General features: G+C 52.4%; 1 protein-coding gene across 2 annotated transcripts; it reads right to left on the bottom strand.

Annotated features, from left to right (window-relative positions):
• Positions 1 to 998: 998 nt before the first annotated feature.
• IDH2 (isocitrate dehydrogenase (NADP(+)) 2) lies at positions 999 to 19,017 on the bottom strand. Of its 2 annotated transcripts, XM_017861224.1 has the most exons (11): positions 18,744 to 19,017; positions 8,536 to 8,627; positions 7,474 to 7,639; positions 5,523 to 5,683; positions 5,294 to 5,437; positions 4,407 to 4,543; positions 4,078 to 4,229; positions 2,262 to 2,374; positions 1,997 to 2,094; positions 1,811 to 1,903; positions 999 to 1,371 (listed from the first exon to the last, which is right to left on the bottom strand). In XM_017861224.1, the coding sequence occupies exons 1-11, from the start codon at positions 18,856 to 18,858 to the stop codon at positions 1,284 to 1,286; spliced, it is 1,359 nt and encodes a 452-aa protein (XP_017716713.1). In that variant the 5' UTR covers positions 18,859 to 19,017; the 3' UTR covers positions 999 to 1,283. The 2 variants fall into 2 exon arrangements, with proteins under 2 accessions (XP_017716713.1, XP_017716714.1); XM_017861225.1 differs by lacking the exons at positions 7,474 to 7,639; positions 8,536 to 8,627.
• Between the last annotated feature and the right edge of the window lie 1,316 nt (positions 19,018 to 20,333).

The raw sequence follows: 20,333 nt of genomic DNA, 5'->3' as shown, positions 1-20,333 counted from the left end.
TAAAGATTATACAACTCTTCTCCAGGACATTTTAACACCAAAAAGTAGAAGCTTTGCGGAACTTACTATGCAGAAGACAGTCCTTTTGATTATATGTAGCTTTAGAGCAACTTTTATTTTTCCTTTTTACATGGGGCTAAAGAACTTGCATAGAGCAATTTTTGTTTGTTTTTGAGACAGTCTTGCTCTGTCACCCAGGCTGGAGTGCAGTGGTGCAATCTCGACTCACTGCAACTTCTGCCTCCCAGGTTCAAGCCATTTTCCTGCCTCAGCCTCTCGAGTAGCTGGGAATACAGGTGTGCATCACCATGCCCAGCTAATTTTTGTATTTTGAGTAGAGATGGGGTTTCACCATGTTGGCCAGGCTGGTCTCGAACTCCTGGCCTCAAGTGATCCACTCACCTCAGTCTTCCAAAGTACTGGGATTATAGGCGTGCACCACTATGCCTGGCTGAGAGCAATTTTTCACAAGCTTACTTTTCTAGTTTTTCCAACGCATGGTGAAAGTGAACCCAAGCCTGGGAACCGCTGGCCTAGACAATGCGGGGCCCTCGTTCACCCACACCCAAGCCCTGCCAAACTCAGTCAGCCTTGGAAAGGAGAAGTGTGAGGCAGGTGTGGGTAGGACTTGTTTTTAGTACCTAGAAAAAGGCTAAGAAAGTGATCTGGAGATGTTTAGAAGGTTAAAACCAACGAAGAAAACAATCAATGACAACCTATCAGGGACTGATTGACTCTCAGAATGCAGAACTGGACACAGAAACTGGATCATGCTAGAAATTTCCAGAGAACTCACAGGCCTGTGCCCTGAGTGTCTGAGAGCTCCGCAGGGGGCCCCTGTGGAATGCGGGATCCCAGGGCTGCCTGGTCCCCTCCCCGCGGTGGCAGCCCCTTCCTGAGGTGCTCTGGTCTGCCCTAGGGGAACCTGCCAACTCTAGCAGGGCCTCTGCCTCAGGGTCCCACTACCTCCTCCCCTCAGGGACAAACACAGCAGACAGTTTTGTGAAGAGCTTTTTAGTAGCTAAATATGGCACCATGTGTTCCAAGGGCAATATAAATTACAGTATGCAAAACATACTGACTGGCTGAGGTAAAACACACTGCTCCTGCCTCACATCTCCATGAGGGGAAACATACATATGCTTTTAAAAACATCTCGCTTACAAAAAATCCCCTAGAAAGGCCTCCAGAGAGGGGCTGTGAGGCTCACCCTCTGCCGTGCTCAGGAGGACCCGCCGGCTCGGCCCTGGCCCATCCACTGCAGCCATGGGTGGCGCCTCCCTCTACTGCCTGCCCAGGGCTCTGTCCAGGTTGCTCTTGATGGTGTCGAGGAAGTCTGTGGTGTTCAGGAAGTGCTCGTTCAGCTTCACACTGCAGAGAGAGCACCACTCACATCAGGGGCGGCTCCAGGCCCTTCCACGGAACAGCCTGAGCTTGGGCATCAGAACAGCCATCTCCTGCCACCCAGGCTATAGGCTAGAGGCCAGCTATAGCCCACTGCCATGAGGCCACAGCGATTCGGCAGGCACTGGTAGGGTCTGTCTTTTCAGGTAACTGCTCTCCTGAGAGAAGCTGGGAGAGGGGTGTGGGCAGGGTCAGAAGGAGCTCTGAGCAGCCAGCCTCAGGGATGGGGAGGAACTCACTAGGCCTGGTCTGCAGAGGCTGGCCTAAGCAATCTCTTGGGGCTATGGATATGTCCTGCCCCAGGCCCCCTGGCAGCTAAGCTGACTCATGAGGGGAACTTTAGGAAGGGTCCCCTGGCTTCCTCCCACCTGGCCCCAGGGTCTGCCCACCACCCCAGGCCACGCACTTGCTGAGGCCATGAATGCAGCCTGCCAGGTCCTTGGTCATGGCTCCGCTCTCCACCGTCTCCACGCACACCTTCTCCAGCGTCTGGGCAAACCTACGGGGGATGGGGCAGAATGAGACCCCATCTGTGCAAGGGCAGGACCCAGAGCCTGTCCTGAGCAGCTCCGGCCTTTCCCTCCATGCTTACCTGATGAGGTCCTGGTTCCCATCCAGTTTCCCTCGGTGCTCCAGACCACGCGTCCAGGCAAAGATGCTGGCGATGGGGTTGGTGCTGGTGGGCCGGCCCTGGGGACGGGGGTCGCAGGGGGATCAAGAGCCGAGCCAGCTAGCGAGGAGGCTGCCCAGATACAGCTGCCCACCCCTGGACTGGCGGGTCAGGCTCGTCCTTCCAGCCCTTAGTCCAGTGGGCTAGAGGTAGAAGGGCATTGTGAGGCCCCATGCCCTGCACTCACCTTCTGGTGCTCCCGATAGTGGCGGGTGACGGTCCCATGAGCAGCCTCAGCCTCAATCGTCTTCCCATCAGGGCAGACCAGGACAGACGTCATCAGGCCAAGAGAGCCAAAGCCTGGAGGGTAGAAAGCCTTTCTCTCAGGGCCTTGCCTCTCCTGGGGCCACCCAGCTGAGCCCTCCTGCCCTCTACAACCCAATATTGTAGCTGTCACAGTTTGTGGCTCTACTCAGCCTCCCCCAACTGCAACTGGGAGGACAGGGACTGTTCCAGCCCTCTCCACCCTGCTGTGGGTCTCCAGGGCCCAGCACAGGGCTGGAGGGCACTAGAGGGTGGCTATCACCAGCACGTTAACATTCATCTGTGTCACCAGCTCCAGGCACCCCACAGTCTGTGGCCCATAGGGCCCAAGACCCCACAGAGTCCTGTGGTCCCCCACAGCCTCCACCCAGCCTGGCTCGTGACCTGGAGGCACAGTCAAGCAAAACAATAAAGCTGTGGTCAGCTATTTCCCGACAATCACTTTTGCAGCTGCTCTCTTAGGCCACTTTCAAGCTTTTTGATTAATTTCCGAATGTTCCCAAATCCACGTCAACTCCAGCAAACTTTTCTATTGTCAAGGGCTCCAGGGCTTCAAAGGCACCCCCATGACACCAAAATAAGGATTGAAGAAAGAAAACATGGACAACATCTACAGGAAAATGCTTTATCTATGAATTCTAAGAATTTTGCCTGTGAGCAATCCCTTCTCCATTTTACCTGCACCTTCACACCATTCCTTAGACACTTAAGGTTAATTTTCACGCCTCTGCCTCATCTGCCACGGCGTTTCATCCTTCTATTCTACATGGGAATTGTTCTGGTGAGAGGATCCCCACTGAACTTTCCAAAGTAAAGCCAAAGGTTTACACAAAGTAACGACTCTGCTTTTCATCAGAACCGGTCCCGGGCTTCCCTTTTCCCCTTACCAGGAGCTGCCCTGGTAAACTTAGGTTTCTCTTTCACTCTCTATGTCCTGCCTGTTTCCCATGCCTACCACCTTTCCTGCTCTTGTTCCCAACACAATTGGCCCATTTCTCGCTGTTCTTCTCTAACGGTCTCACCTATTTTTTTTTTTTTTTTTTGGAAGACGGAGTTTCACCCTTGTTGCCCAGGCTGGAGTGCAATGGCGCAATCTCGGCTCACTGCAACCTCTGCCTCCGAGGTTCAAGAGATTCTCCTGCCTCAGCCTCTCAAGTAGCTGGGATTACAGGTGCCTGCCACCACACCCGCCTCCACGCCCGGCTTTTTTGCATTTTTAGTAGAGACGGGGTTTCGCCATGTTGGCCACACTGGCCTCAAACTCCTGACCTCATCACCTATACTTTTTACTGCAATCTGATTTGTCTTGTAGGACACCCTAGGGCTTGGGGGTTTGCAGGCTTCCCCGACATTCTCTTCCATCCATGAGGTTCACTATGCAAAAAGCATTCGCTGTAGTTTAAAGAACCTCCGGTCCTGCTTGATCCCATTTTCCTACTGGAATCAGTCATGAGGCTCCATCATGGACTGGAGCAACCTAAGGCTGACAACCTAGCCCTGGAATTCCTGTGCCCTCCTTTCTCTCTAAGAGCAGCCTCAGTAATACACCAGTCCAAACCTAATTTGTGATCCTCTCTCACTCAGATGCCAGGGAGCTCTTGCCCCCTGCTGTCCACAGAGGACCCTGCAATGAGTCCTGCTGCTCCACTAGAGTTTTCTACCGAAAGGGTCTGAAAATCCCTCCAGCCAGAGAAGACCAATAGTCCACCCCCACAGGGAGCAGCATCCTCCCAGCATACCCTGGGCCAGGATGTCTGACTGCACATCTCCGTCATAGTTCTTGCAGGCCCACACAAAGCCACCCGAAGACTTGAGGACCTGAGCCACCATGTCATCAATGAGCCGGTGTTCATACCAGATCTTATTCTTGTCGAAGTCGGTCTTATAGTGCCTGGGAGTAAAAAGGTCTGTTATGGGGAGAGGGCAGAAGGCTGACAGGCTGGGGATCCCTCCCTGAGCCTCGGAGCTGAGCCAAATGCATTCTAATAGTGACCTCCCAAGGGTATAGGATGGGAACAGCATGAGGGGAAGGGAAGAAAGGCCACAGAGTACATGGATGAGGCTTTACTTGTCAAAGATCTCCTGGAAGATGTCCTTGAAACGCCCATCGTAGGCTTTCAGTATGGTGTTCTTGGTGCTCATGTACAGCGGCCATTTCTTCTGGATGGCATACTGGAAGCAGCTGTGCGCGAAACCCGAGATGGACTGCAGGGGGAGAGACAGGGCCCTGGCGTGGTGCCCTAGCCTGGAGATTGCCAGCAACCTCCCACCTCCCAGGGCAAGGCCCAGACCTCCAGGAACGGTGCCCCGCCGCCCACACGACTGTTTAACACCAGCCTCCGTGCAGTGAACAGGATGTTTCTGCTGGCCCAGCCTCTCCCTCTCAACTTCCCAGGGGCAAGAGGCCCCTCAACTTTGCTTTGGATAGCACCGCCTTTTCCCCAGTTCTTAGACTAGTGGCTGGGCAGGGCTAATTCCTGGGTCTAGCACTGGGGTTGACAGTGTGTCCCTGGCTTATCCAATCAGAAGCCTTTCTCCCCCAGGCCTCTGTGATTGGCTCAGAGGTGGTCATGTGACTCAACCTGGCCTTTGAGCTGCAATTGAGGGTAAAGAGGCACTGCTCTTCTGATAGGGTAGCCAAGCAGGCAGGAGTACGCCTGGAGCTGTTCATGGCCACTTCTTTTCTTTTCTTTCTTCTTTTTTTTTTTTCCCAAGAGATGGGGTCTCACTGTTGCCCAGGCTGGTCTCAAGCTTCTGGCCTCAAGCAATCCTCCTGCCTCGGCCTCCCAAAGTGCTGGGATTACAAGTGTGAGCCACCATGCCCAGCCCTGGTGGCCATTTCTGCCTCTTTGTGGCCTAAGAATGAGGCCATCACAGAAGAAAGGAAAACCACGAGACAGAGATGAAGAGACAAGCTGGGAGAGGAGGGGCCCAGGATGCCGGAGCCAGCCTCACCTCATCGGTGTTGTACATGCCCATGCCCACACCGCCTGCGGGGAAGTTGTACACTTCCCACTCCTTGACACCGCTGCCATCTTTCGGGGTGAAGACCATTTTGAACGTGCCAGCCCGGTCTGCCACAAAGTCTGTGGCCTTGTACTGCAGAGACAAGAGAATGGCTAGGCCAGGAGCTCCGGTCGGGGGGTACCCAGGTCAGTGGATCCCCTCTCCCACCCTGGCCTACCTGGTCGCCATGGGCGTGCCTGCCAATGGTGATGGGCTTGGTCCAGCCAGGGACAAGGCGTGGGATGTTTTTGCAGATGATGGGCTCCCGGAAGACAGTCCCCCCCAGGATGTTCCGGATAGTTCCATTGGGACTTTTCCACATCTTCTTCAGCTTGAACTCTGTGAGGACAGAGATAAAGTGGTCCCACTGCAGCTGCCACCTTTGAACCAGAATTTGAACCCCAAGCAACAACACAGCCAGATGGCGGTCCTAAAATTCTTCACGAGGGAGGCAGTGGAGTCTAGAGTGCAAATGTGTGGGCTCTGGAGTCTGCCAATTTTTTTTTTTTTTTTTTTTTGAGACGGAGTTTTGCTCTTATTGCCCACGCTGGAGCGCAATGGCGCGATCTCAGCTCACCACAACCTTCGCCTCCCGGGTTCAAGCAGTTCTCCTGCCTCAGCCTCCCGAGTAGCTAGGATTACAGGCATGTGCCACCACACCCAGCTAATTTTGTATTTTTAGAAGAGATGGCCTCAGCCTCCCGAATAGCTGGGATTACAGGCATGTGCCACCACACCCAGCTAATTTTGTATTTTTAGGAGAGATGGGGTTTCTCCATGTTGGTCAGGCTGGTCTCAACCTCCCAACCTCAGGTGATCTGCCTGGCTCAGCCTCCCAAAGTGCTGGGATTACAGGTGTGAGCCAAGTCTGCCAATTTTAATGGTGAGGCTTACAAAAGTGACTCAACTGAAGCTGTAAAAGAGAATTACTGGAAAAATACCGAGCCTACGTGTTGTCATAAGGACTAAATGAGCTCGTGTGTAAAGGGCCTAGAACAGTGCCCGGTCCATGCTAAGTGCTCTGTTGGCCATTATGATTCCCACATCACACATGGAGGGAGTGCAGTCCGGGAGAAGGGCTTGTCTGACGAAGCCTGACAACACACTGCCCCCCCCGCATGCTCCAGTCCTGGCCCCAACGCCGCCCCAGTTCCTAAGGCTGTGACCCTCTCCTGCCTTGTCCATAAATGGGGATACATAACTCCCAGGGTTCAGGCGAAATGAAGAGCTCAGCACTCAAATGATCCCAGTGCTGTGGGTCAGGCATGCCCTGCAGGACAGGGGCAGGCCTGGGGAGTTTGCAGATGTATCTTGAGTGCTTCCCACCAGCTCCCTCTGACTGTGGAAAGTAGGAAAAGAGAGCTCAGAAAACTCCTCAATCATCCTTTCTCGAATTATCCAAACCTAGCCTCTCTGCCCACACACTGCTGTCTCTTCATGGAACCCTCGAGAGCGGCCCCAACAGCGAAGGACCAGAAGCCAGTCCAGGCCTGGTGGGGGCACCTCTCAGGGATCCTGCATAACCATGGGGACGGAGCAGACCTGCAAGGCCAAGCTAGCGGCAGGAGGGCAACAGCGATGTTCCCCCAGAGGCTGTTGAGGCTCTGAAGGACACAGGCCTTACACACAGCACTCCTCTGCACAATCTCTCTGCAAACCTGCCTGCAAGATTGTCCATGCCAGAATGGACTGCTGCCCAAAGAAGCCATCATTACTGTGACTACATCAGCATTACCTTCCTCCTCCTCCTCCTCAGCCCTGTCACTAATGACATCTACCACTGTCAGAGCCCTAGAGTGCAGCAGAAACATCACTGTCCTGGGAGATGGAAGACGTAGATTCTGTCCTCAGCTCTGCTGTGCCCTAACTGTGGAACCTGAGGCCAGCCCCTTTCCCATGCCTGCCCCAGCCTCATCAACAGTGACCTCTGAGGCCCCACTGTCCACCAGGCACACACAGGGAGACTAGCCTCAGGTGCAGTTGGCCTCAGGAAAGCCCCAGCTCTACAGCCTCCCAACCTCCTAGTCCCGAGATGAGTGACATGGCCAACTGCCCCACCCCAAGTCTGGAGAGGCAGGTGGGAGAAGCCTGTGACCCTCCCTGGCCCGCCCACCTCCACACCCTCGCACCTTCCACACGGGCCTCATCAGGGGTGATGGTGGCACACTTGACAGCCACACTGTACTTCTGGGTGGCCAATGCAGAGTCAATGGTGACCTGGTCATCGGTCTGGTCACGGTTTGGGAGCCCGAGGTCAAAATACTTTAGCTGGATGTCCACGTGGGGCAGGATGAGCTGGGGACAGAGGGTCAGAGCAAGGCGTCACCCCAGCGATTCAGGGACACGACAACAAAGGGCAGGATAGGAAGTCTGCAGGCCACGGCAGGAGACAGTCAGAACAGGGATGAGTGGAGGGGCGCAGCAGAAAGCTGGAGTCAGCCATTTCTCAGTGGGGCCTGGCCAGAGCTGGCAGAGGCTGGGGCTCTGGAGAGAGGTCGGCAGGCCAGGCTGCAGCCTTTTGGAGGGTTCTTCCCCCATTGTGCCTATCTGCCTGCCTCACACAGCCCACCGACTCAGCCAAAGCCCAACCCCAAGTGCATCTAGATTTCTCCACACAACTGGTCTCCTCCTCTCCTCAAGTGCTTTGAGATCTGACAATCGGAAGTGGCAGTTCTCAACCTGTGTCCCATGAACGCACACACAGTGTGGCGCCTTCACAAGGACTACATGCTCTCCTGGACATACACAGACCACGGCAACTTTGGAGACGCCAAGCAGCCATGCTGGGACCCCTTTGCCAGGGCGGCACACCACAGCTGCAGGCCGGGGCACTGCCCTGCACACCAGCCCTGTTCCCCTTTCACTCCTTTTCAAGAAGTGAGGTAAAATGTAGGGGATCAAGACGGAAATGATACAGGATTAACCTTGAAGCTGCTCAAAGTTGACACAACATGTGGGATTTGGCACCAGCACAACACAGATTGCTGGGGACAGGCCCCTGCCTGACGACTTCCGAACAATTAGCGGACCAGATGTGAAAGAAGGGTAGACAGAGGGGAAGAAACCGCTGCTGCTGCCCAACCAGGACAACAGGGGAGTCCTAGGGACCTGCAGTCCAGAAGACCCTGTGGGACAGAACACTCCCTGGCCAGCCCACCGGAAGAGCCACCCACTTCGGGAGGGGGCACTACCTTCTCCTTGATGAACTGCCAGATAATACGGGTCATCTCATCACCATCCATCTCCACCACAGGCTTTGCCACCTTGATCCTTTTGTCAGCATCTAGAAGCGGGGACACACAGTGCATCATGCCCCTGGGGAGGCTGGAGTGGGGGGACCTCTCCTCCCGGCCAGGCCCACCCTTCACCAGGAGACGGTGGCAGAAAGCCAGGGCTCCAACTGCCCAGCGTCCACTCCCCCGTCTGCAAATCAGCTCCCTGACTGCTTAGAGCAGGGGCCCCCAACTCCCAGGCCATGGACTAGTACCGTGGGCTCTGGAGAGAGGTCAGCAAACCAGGCCACAGCCTTTAATGCAGGTACATGGACTGTTAGGAACTGGGCCACACAGCAGGAGGAGAGCAGCAGGCGAGTGAGCACTACCACCTGAGCTCATGCCTGGGAACTGCGCACGCAAGGGATCTAGGTTGCGTGCTCCTTATGAGAATCTAATGCGTGATGATGTCACTGTCTCCCAGCACCTCCAGATGGGACTGTCTAGTTGCAGGAAAACAAGCTCAGGGCTCCCCCCGATTGTACATTATGGTGAGCTGTATAATTTTTTCATTATATATTACAATGTAATAATAATAGAAATAAAGTGCACAATAAACGTAATACACCTGAATCATCCCAAAACCATCCCCGCTGCCCACCACCCTGCTACCCATGGAAAAATTGTCTTCCATGAAACTGGCCCCTGGTGCCAAAAAGTTTGGTAACTGCTGGTTTAGAGCACCTGGATCCATCCTCACTTACTTCCTTTCCTTTCCTTCCTTCCTTCCTGTCCTTCAGTCCTTCCTTTCTCTCTCTCTCTCTCTCTCTTTCTTGGCAGGGTCCTGTTCTGTTGATCAGGCTGGAATGCACTGATGCCATCATAGCTTACTGCAGCAGCAACCTCCTGGCCTCAAGTGATCCTCCGACCACAGCCTCCCACGTTGCTGGGACTACAGGCGCATGCCACCACACCCAGCTATTTTTAATTTTTTTTTTTTTTTTTTGAGACAGTTTCACTATTGTCCCCCAGGGTGGATGGAATACAGTGGCACGATCTTAGCCCACTGCAACCTCCACCTCCCAAGTTAAAGTGATTCTCGGGCCTCTGCCTCCCAAGTAGCTGGGATTTCAGGTGTGTACCACCACACCTGGCTAATTTTTTTATTTTTAGTAGAGACAGGGTTTCACCATGTTGGCCAGGCTGGTCTCAAACTCCTGACCTCAAGTGATCCACCTGCCTCGACCCCCGCAAAGTGCTAGGATTACAGGCGTGAGCCACTGCACCAGCCTAATTTTTAAGTTTTTGTGTGTGTGTGTGTGTGTGGAGATGGAGTCTTGCCCTGTTGCCCAAGCTGGCTGGACTCCCCACCCCACCCCTACTTTAATCTGGCTAGGTAGAACTACCCAAAAACATGCCCAGCCCACCAGTGGCCAAGAGGGTGGGGGCCAGCCTGGCCAGTCAGATCCTCTCCCCCTGGAATATGAAGGCAAAGGAGATCAACACAAAGAACGCCGGCTAGCTGCGGCTGCCTCATCCAGCACCAAATCAGCAAGAGGTTGTCCAGGGGCTCCTGCCATCTAGTTCCTAAGGAGGGCCTGGGCTCCCCTTCTATGTATTTACTTATTGTATAGAGACAGGGTCTCTTTAGTTCTCTATGTTGCCCAGGCCAGGCTCAGACTCTGGGGCTCAAGCAATCAATCCTTGCACCTCAGCCTCCTTAGTAGCTGGGGCTACACGCCCATGCCTAGATATTTCTTTTGTCCAAGACTTAGTTCTTTACAGTTTTCCCTGCAATTCTATGAGCTACCCTGTGTAGCTCATAATAAAATCCTCTCCAAGTTAACCAGTCACTTTGTCTGTTGCTTGCAACCCAAGAGCCCTTAACTAACTTGCAGTGATAAAGGAAATGGTATCTAGATAGGTAGTGAGTGCCTACTATGTGCCTTACAGGGTACCAATGCTATATAATGTGATTCCATTTAATCCCAAAAATAACCCCAAGAAGGTATCATTACCTCCATTTTATTTATTTATTTATTTTTATTTTTATTTTTTGTGACAGAGTCTTTGCTCTGTCGCCCAGGCTGGAATGCAATGGCATGATCTCGGCTCACTGCAACCTCCGCCCACCTCCCACGTTTAAGCGATTCTCCTGTCTCAGCTTCCCGAGGAGCTGGGATTACAGGCACATGCCAACAGGTCCAGCTAATTTTTGTATTTTTAGTAGAGAGGGGGTTTTGCCATGTTGGCCAGGCTGGTCTTGAACTCCTAACCTCAGGTGATCCTCCTGCCTTGGCCTCCCAAAGTGCTGGGATTACAGGCGTGAGCCACCACACTTGGCCATTATCTCCATTTTAAATGTGGGAAACTGAGGCTCAGAGAGGTTAACAGCTTACTGCCCAAGGTTACAGAGCTTGAAAACAGCAGAGCCACGAGGACTGACCTTATTCAACAGGAAGGACAGGCTTACAGCACCTGCGAATGGAACTCTGAACCCTTGATCCCAGTCAACACAGGTCGGTCAGTCCTACCAGAGAAGCATCAAAGGACTCAATGAGGGACTGATCGGAGGTCCAAGGAGACAATGGAGGGTAGGGAGCAGGAGATGCTACTGAAGGAGAGTCTGACTTGCAGGAAAACCCAACAGTCTGGTAAGTGCATTTCAAAGAAAGCTCAGGAACTGGCCACCTAACAATGAATCAGTACAGCTGCCTTGGACAAGGTTTGTTGAACCTCAACCTGCAGCAGACAGGGGCACCGGAGCACCAGCCTGCTCCTCTGCCCACAACCTGGGAAGAAGCAGCAACTGCAGAGCAGGGAACAAGATCTACTAAAACTTCAGTCACAGGGAAATCTCACCAGCTCGGAACAGGATGGCTGAGAGCTGTGCCCTTCCCCCAAAGCAGCATTCCTCAGCCTCACTTACAACCTGCTTACTCTTGTGTTACACACAGTCCTTAGAAACGTAGTGATGTGTCTTCCAGCTCCACTCTAGATTAGACACAGCAAATGAAGGGAAGAGAATGCTTATTTGAAAACACTGGGTTGGGGCTGGGTGCAATGGCTCATGCCTGTAATCCTAGCACTTTGGGAGGCTGAGGCAGGTGGATCACTGAAGGTAAGGAGTTCAAAACCAGCCTGGCCAACATGGTGAAACTCCATCTGTACTAAAAATACAAAAATCAGTTGGGCGTGGTGGCATGTGCCTGTAATCCCAGCTACCGGGGAGGCTGAGGCAGGAGAATCGCTTGAACCCAGGAGGCGGAGGTTGCAATGAGCCAAGATCACACCACTGCACTCCAGCCTGGGCAACAGAGCGAGATTCCGTCAAAAAGAAAAGAAAGAAAAGAAAAGAAAAAGAAAAGAGTCGGAAGATCTGACAACTGCTAAGTTGACAAGGGACAGAATACCTGTGAAAAGCAGGCCTAGAAACCACCACAGCACATTTAAAACAAAAGTGACTAAAGCCTAACAGACCTCAAACAACTCACTTTCCAAAGATACGCAGAGGTGTTTTTTTTTTTTTAATCTAAAAATAATCTTAGAGATCATTTAGGGGGAATAATGAGACTCAGAGAGTGTGGTCTGCATCAGAGGCAAGATAGAACCCAGGTCCCTGACCCAAATGCGGTCTCTGGAAGACCTGTGGGTCAGATGTAGGAACGCAGAACACAAACACAGCCTTGAACTGTTGCATTCCCTAGAGAACAAAAGGTGGCTGGCTGCTGCTGACTCTGCCACCTTTCCCAAGATGCGATGGGGATTTTGAACCCAATCTACAATATTCTTTCACTTTTCTCTGAAGCTTGAGTGGAAAGAGCTGCAGAACCTGCAGAAAGTCTGTTGAGCTGTTGCAGAGCTAGTTTAGTTCTGGGGAGCATCTCCTATGAGTTCATTTGAGGACAGCTAATCAAATTTGTTTAAAAAAAATGAACTATCATAATCTGGAGCCCTAAGAAGAGATTCACTTGGGACCAGTTTTACAGGTTTCAGCCTCAGCCTGGGCTCCACAGTTGGGCTTCAGGCAGGCATAGCTAGGAGAGTTCAAGGTCAAGATCAAAGACCTGGTGTGTCAACCCTCAGGGACCATGGGACCTGCTTATTTACTCACCGGCAAGTGCTAACTAAGCACTTATCCAGTACCCCACTGGGATACTGAAATGCCTAAAACACATGAGCCGAGGCCAGCATAGTCTTGTTCTGCCTGTTCCAGGTAGTGGTTTTTTAAAAAAAATCTTAATTGGTGACCAAGTTTTAAAAATCAGTAAATCTCAACAATAAAACAAATAACTCCTTGTTAACATGGACAAAAGACTGGCTGGGCGCCGTGGCTCACACCTGTAATCCCAACAGTTTGGGAGCCCAAGGTGGGCAGATCACTTGAGGTCAGGAGTTCAAGACCAGCCTGGCCACAATGGTGAAACTCTGTCTCTACTAAAAATAGAAAAAAAAATTAGCCTGGTGTGGTGACACACACCTGTAGTCCCAGCTATTTGGGAGGCTGAGGCAGAAGAACTGCTTGAACCCAGGAGATGGAGGTTGCAGTGAACAGAGATCACGCCACTGCACTCCAGCCTGGGTAACAGGAAATAAATATAATGGACAAAAGACTTAAATAGACATTTCAAGTCCAAAGATGATATACAAATGGCCAACAAGCACATGAAAAGATGCTCAACATCACTAATCATTAGGGAAATGCAAATCAAAACCATAATGAGATATCACCCCACTATCCCCTCATAACCACTAAAATAGCTACTATCAGAAAAAAAAAAAAAAAAACAGAAAATAAAGTGCTGGCAAGGATGTGGAGAAACTGGAACTCTTGTGCCCTGTTGGTGGGAATGTGAAATGGTGCAGCTGCTGTGGAAAACAGTATGGGTGTTCCTCGGCTAAAAGAAAAAGAATTACTATTATGATCCAGCAGTTCTGCTTCTGGATATACATCCAAAAAAAATTGAAAGTGGGATCTGAAAGAGATATATGTATGCCCATGTTCATAGCAGCAATGTTCACAATAGCAAAAGGTAGAAGCAACCCACGTGTCCATCACAGATGAATGGATAAAGACAATGTGATATAGTCCCCCCTTATCCAAGGTTTTATTTCCATGACGTCAGTTACCTCTGGTGTCAGTTACCCATAGTCAACGATAGTCCGAAAATAGTGAGTACAGCACAATATTTTAAGAGAGACTACATTCATGTAACTTTCATTATAGTATATTGTTATAACTGTTCTATTTTATTACTAGTTATTATTGCTAATCTCTTACTGTCCCTAATTCATAAATTAAACTTTATCATAGATCTGTATGTATAGGAAAAAACATAGTATCTACAGGCTCTGCAGTTTCAGGTATCCACTGGGGGCCTTGAAATGCATCCTCCAAGGATAAGGGGGACTACTGTATCTACAATGGAATATGATTCAGTCTTGAAAAGGGGGGAAATTCTGACACCTGCTACAAAGTGGATGAACCTGGGGGGCATTATGCTACATGAAATAAACCAGTCACAAAAGACAAATACCATATGATTCCACTTACATGAGGTACCTAGAATAGTCAAATTCATAGAAACAGAAAGTAAAATGGTGGTTGCCAGGGACTGGGGACCGGAAATGGGGAGGTGTTATTTAATGGGTAGACAGTTTCAGTTTTGCAAGGTGACAAAGTTCTGGTGATGGATGGTGGTAATGGTTGCACAACAGTGTGAATGTACTTAACAATACTGTACACTGAAAAATGATTAAGATGGTAAGTTTTATACATTTTTTACCAAAATAATAAAAATTTAAACCAGTCAAAAAAAAAAAAAATCAGGAGATTTTATATAAAAATCTAGATGTGCAGCAGGCACTCACTCATGGCAAGGATGGGCTGGGCTGAGGGGGGCCTCTCACTTCACTCCATGACAGCTAAGTGCCCTCCAGTGTGGCCCAGGGCACTGGAGTTTGAGACCCCTGTCTGCTGTTCAGCCTGTATGGTGGAGATACAGCCATGGTCTGCCCTTCTCTGGGAGACAAGTGGTGACAAGCTACCTGAAATACATGGAGCAGCAGTTAGGCCTCCCTGAAAACCTCTGAAGTGACAGCCACCGTGAATCTTCAGCTGATGCACAAACACTGGCCTCTTGGTGAGAGTGCAGGATGGAATGACACCGCTCACCAGAGGCCCATTAGGCCGACTCTCCTCCCTGTCTGGGGCTCCTAGCACCCAATACCAAGTAAGGATTTCAAAACCCATCCCTGGCTTCCTGCTGCTCCCAGCAGGAGGCTACAGGTCCAGTCACAGGCAGCCAGCCCCAGGCATAACTGCTCCCTCCACATTCCGACCCATATTCTCAGCAGAGAGGCTGCTCAGTCAGCATGTCCCAGCAAAGGATCAGAAGTGGGGAAAGGTTCCAATTCCTGGGGGCTCAAGAAGGCTGGACAGCAATTTTGTATAACTTATTTTATGTATGTATGTATGTATGTATTTATTGAGACGGAGTCTCACTCGTCGCCCACGCTGGAGGGCAGTGGCATGATCTTGGCTCACTGCAACCTCCACCTCCCAGGTTCAAGCAATTCTCCTGCCTCAGCCTCCTGAGTAGCTGGGATTACAGGCGCCTGCCACCACACTCAGCTAATTTTTGTATTTTTAGGAGAGATGGGGTTTCACCATGGTGGCCAAGTAGGTCTCGAACTGCTGGCCCCAAGTGATCCACCCGCCTCAGCCTCCCAAAGTCCTGGGAGCCACCCCACCCAGCCAGAACAGCCAATTTGGAACAAACTCTAGTAGTTTCCTTGGTGTCATCCTTCATTCCTTCTCTTCTCTCCTATCCATATCCAAACCACCAAAACCAGAAGCCACCCTCAGACAAGCCCATCCTCGCCATGAGTGAGTGCCTGCTGCGTATCTAAATCGTTATGTAAAATCTCCTGAACTGGAACCTTTCCCCACTACTGGCTCTTCCTTCAAAATATCCAGAATCCAACCACTTCTTCACCATCCCCAGTGCCACCATCCAGATCCAAGCCATCATCCTCTCTTGCCAGGTCATGAAGCTACAATGCTCCTGATAAGATGGAAATCAGATCACAGCACTTCTCTCAAAACCCTGCAAAGTAAAAGCCAACGTTCTCAAAAACGGCCTGTGAGCCCTCTACAGACCCTACTGCTGAACCTCATCCCGTCACTCAACCTGGTGCCTGCTGAGCCAGCCTTCACACCATCCTCTCTGCTCCTCCATCATGCCCCTGACACCTGCAAGTCCCTCTTCCCCTGCTTCCAGAAAATGGCCTGCTTCCTCCCCTCCTCAGCAATTCCTTCAGTGAGGACTTTTCTGGCTGCCCTATCCAAACTTTTGTGCACATACCTTTCTTGTCTTTTTCTCCTTAGCTCTTCTCGTTTTTGGGGGGGAGGGGAGGCAGGGTCTTGCTTTGTCACCCAGGGTAGAGTGCAGTGGCACAATCATACCTCACTGCAGCCTTGACCTCCTGGGCTCAAGTGATTCTCCTGAGTAGCTAGACTACAGACACGCGCCATTGTGCCTGGCTAATTTTATTTTTATTTTTGTAGAGACGGGGTCTCACTATATTGCCCAGGCTGGTCTGGAGCTCTCAGCCTCAAGCAATCCTCCCACCTCAGCCTCCCAAAATGCTGGGATTACAGGTGTGAGCCACAGTGCCTGGCCTTCCTTAGCTCTTGTACCCATATATCATGCTAGTCAACGTCTATCTTGTTTACTGTCTGCCCCTCCCACATCAGAGTTGGAGCTCCTAAGGGTTTTGAAAGAGTCTCTGCTGGTTTCATTTCCAGCTCTATCCCCAGCACCCGGCATGGTGTCTGGCACAAAGTAGGAGTACACTACTTTTGTCAAAGACATAAATAAAGGTCAAGTTGAAGTCAACGCCATCTGTGGTCAGGGCTGCCCTGCCCCTTACCTTCTGTTTCACTAGATGTGCTTCCTCCCCTCTCACTCATCTGGTGTGCATTGCCACACAGGGGCCAGTGAATTCTTACCAGCAGCCTGCACCAGATGTACACAGGTGGCATCTCTCACCAGCACTGGGCCCCATGCCCTGGAGAAGCTTACAACCTACAGTGTACTAATATTTGTAATCTGCTGGTATTTTTAACATGGGTTTACAGAGTATAAACCCCAGAGAAGGCCATAGACCCCAGCTTCCAGTAATCCGAGAGCAGTTTCCAGCACCTCATACCCTGAATGGAACCAGCCCAAGAGCCCTCAACTTCACACAGAAGATGTGGGAGCAGGCCTCAGCCATTCCAAAGAGGCTTTTCCTCAGTACCTACTAGGCCTAAACACAACCACCCAAATCAGCTCTGGCAGGGCAGCTAGGGCCTTATCTGACATGGCAGAAAGATCTGCACACTTAAGGGGCAAGAATTAAGAAATTTCTGGGTTAGGAGTGGAGTAAAGGAAGGTTAGATAAGTAATTCTCCCACTGGGCGGTTCACAGAACTGGCCCCCATTGCCCCAAGCTCTAACTTACCAGAAACATCACCAGCAGTCGCTGGAAGCCTATGGCGTTGCAAAATAGGAAAAGATGTATGCAGGAATTACCAGGCAGCAAAGACACGGGGCTCTTTTAGCCCAAAAATATTCTTTCCTTGTCATCAAGAGGAATGCCAAGTATTCTGTCTCCAGCTGTGTTGCCAGGTAACAAGCTGGCAGAGTCGCAACTGTATAGTCTGATGTCCAACTCAAAAACCAAGCAATTTCCCCATTCATAACCAACCCACATGGGGACTTCTAGAAGGACCCACAACTGACTGTTTTTTCTGCATCCAAATTCAGGACCCTTAAAAGGGGCTTTGTGTTCCTGTTTGTGTTGTGGTTTTTGTTTCTTTTTTTTACCATCAAGGCAGAAAAGAAGGGAGAATTAAAGGTTGTAGCTCACTTCCACCGTATTTTTGCTGAAGGTGGTGTGCTATATGGGAATCTTAGGGGCCTGGAACACTTGGAACCTGGGAGTTGCTGGGCTGATCCCTGAGACAGATTCCCAGAGGTGCAAAAGCAGACATGCCCCTTTCTCCTTGGCAGGGGAGGCAGGACTGGGGCCCAAGCCTCCCTACCCCCCAGCTCTAGTCAGCTGCTCCCACAATCCGGTTAACCATTACCTCCTCCGGCCAGGCCAGGGCCGGCGGGCTCCACCCCCTCTTCCTCACTCTCCTGGCTCACTGCAAGGGGCTCCTGGCCAGATTAGGATAGGGGTTTCCATGACAACAGGCATCAGACAGGGCCAAGGGACCTACAGTGTTCCCTGCCTTTTGTAGCTGTGTTGGGTAGCCAGGGTGAGGGGGCAGGCCGATGCCCACATGCCAGGCAAGGCAGCCTGCGTTGGTAACGGAGGCTCGGGCTAAGTCTTGCTTATCACGACCTGACTAGTCTTCTCTCCTAAGCAGGGAGCTAAGGGTACCCAGAAGCCGTGGGAACAATTCCGCAAAGTGACATTTTGCGCGGGCTGCCAGGTCTCTGCGGCGAGTGAGCCAGGAAGGGAGGGCATGTGCCTGCCAAGGCAGGTCAAGTCAAGGAGAGGCCCCAGGATGGAGCCTCAAGTGCAGCGATGAAGGCGAAGGGGTGGGGGTGGGGGCGGCCAAACAAAAGGGGAAAATTAAAAAGGACGCTCCTCCAGCTGTGTAAAAGGCTCCAAAAATAGCTGACGTGGGCCTGGTATCAGCGCGCGCCTGGCTGAAAAGGAAGGGGAAGTGCATGCCTCCCGCCTCCCAGTCTTTGTCTGAGCAGGGGCCGCGCCACGACCCTCCCTCTCGCCAGGGGAGCGCGCGGGGTGCTCCAGCCCCCAGCGGGTGCTAGTCTCGTTCCAGGGGCGCAGGGCGGGCAGGCCACCCTTCGGGTCCGGGACACTCTCAGGACCCCTTCCCGAAATATCTAGGGGCGCGCGACAGCCCCGAGCCCCCGCCCGCGCAGAACTGGCCGTCGCCCGGGCCACCAGTTGCCACCGTCCCTCAAGTCCCACCCCAGCGCCTGGCCCGGCCAGGAAGCGCCAGGCGGGGGAGCGCGGAGCGAAGCTGCCCCCCGGCCCTTTGAGCGCCCGACCCCGCCGTCCCCTGGCTGCGGGCTGGCTGGACGCACTCCCCGGCCCCAGCCTGGGAATCCGCCACGTCGCAGCTGGGGGCGCGCGCCCGCCTGGACCCTCCGCGCGGCACTCACAGTGGCGCCGCGGCTGCTCTTGCGAGGTAGGGGCTGTCAGGGCCGCCGGCGCCCAGGCCGGCCGCGAGCCTGAGGCTCTGCAGAGCGAGCGCACGACCCGCAGGTAGCCGGCCATCCCAAGCAGGAGAGCGAACGAGCAGGGCGGGAGAGGTCCGAGCGCGCGTCGCTCCTCCCAGCTGCCTTGCCGCGGGCTAACGCTGGGCCTGGCGGGCGCGGGCCGCGCGGACACCACCGGGGCGGGGCTGCCGGGCCCGCCGCCCCATTGGGCCTTGCCGGGGAGGAGGCGGGGCCAGAGCCTCCGACGCCTCCAGTGTCCCGCGGAAGCCGGGACCCAGCTGCCAGGCCCGGCGGGTGCTTCTCTGGGCGCCGCTGAAAGCCCGGCTCCGCAGGAGCTACAGGCGTGAGACCCACCGGGACCCGCTAGCGGAATCGGGGCTGGGTGATTAGCAGAACCGCTTGCGAGGCTGACCCTCTCCAGGATGCCCCATGTAAACCTGGATGTCAGTTACTGACGCTTTAGCTTAAACCCAAAGGTCAATCTGAGCGAACCCTTGCTTCCCTCGCCTGCAGGGCGGAACCTCCAAGGCGCATTAGCCCAGCACGGCTGCTGCATTCTTGAGCCAAGACCACCGGCACCTGCGCCTCCTCGAGTCCGCTGTCACGTCCAGCTGGTGTAGAGAGTTGAAATCCCACGATGGGCCGGGCGCGGTGGCTCACGCCTGTAATCCTAGAACTTTTGGGAGGTCGAGGCAGGCGGATCACTTGAGGTCGGGAGTTCGAGACCAGCTTGACTAACATAATGAAAACCCCATCGCTACTAAAAATACAAAAATTAGCCGGGCATGGTGGCGCGCCTGTAATCCCAGCTACTCTAGAGGCTGAGGCAGGAGAATCACTTGAACCTGGGAGGCAGAGGTTGCATTGAGCTGAGATCATGCCACTACACTCCAGCCTGGGCAACAGAGCGAGACTGAGTCTCAAAAACAAAAACAAACAAACAAAAAAAAACCGAAGAAAGAAATATAATTGGACCAGAAGGCCAATAACCTGAGTGGGGAAACCCAGCAAGGCCTGTCCATGTAGATTCTTGGCCTCTCTCTGCAGCATTCCTTCCTTCTGAGTATGGGGCAGGACTCTCTCTGGGATGGACGGGTCTTAGGACCTGCAAGCAAATGAGGTAGGTCAGATAATTTATTTATGGCCAGTTTTTACCCAGAAACGTGTGGGAGAAAGTTAGAGTAATATTTTTGGGTTCAATATCTGGCTTTGGGGGAGAAGGGCTCTGGTTTCTATGACCTGCATTGAGGAAGAAGGATTCTAGTTTCTATGGCTGGCCTCCGGGGAGAGTGAGGGGCCAAAGACAGGAGGGAGGGAGAGGGTCAGAGAGAGCTGCTCCTGAGGCCTGCATTTTGGGGTATTCTGAGACCCTAGAGTAATCAAGCAGCCACAGTAGACAACAGTTCCATTTTTTTCCTGTTTGCATAGAGAAGATGGTTTTTTGTTTTGTTTTTTTTTTGTTTGTTTTGTTTTTTTTTTTAATTAAAAGTAAAGATGGGGGGTCTCACTATGTTTATGTTGCCCAGGCTGGTC

Source organism: Rhinopithecus bieti, unplaced genomic scaffold (genome assembly GCF_001698545.2).
Source record: "Rhinopithecus bieti isolate Rb0 unplaced genomic scaffold, ASM169854v2 scaffold_57534, whole genome shotgun sequence".
Lineage (NCBI taxonomy): Eukaryota > Metazoa > Chordata > Mammalia > Primates > Cercopithecidae > Rhinopithecus > Rhinopithecus bieti.
The sequence above is the reverse complement of the archived record's forward strand: the minus strand, read 5'-3'. Positions and strand labels throughout refer to the sequence as shown.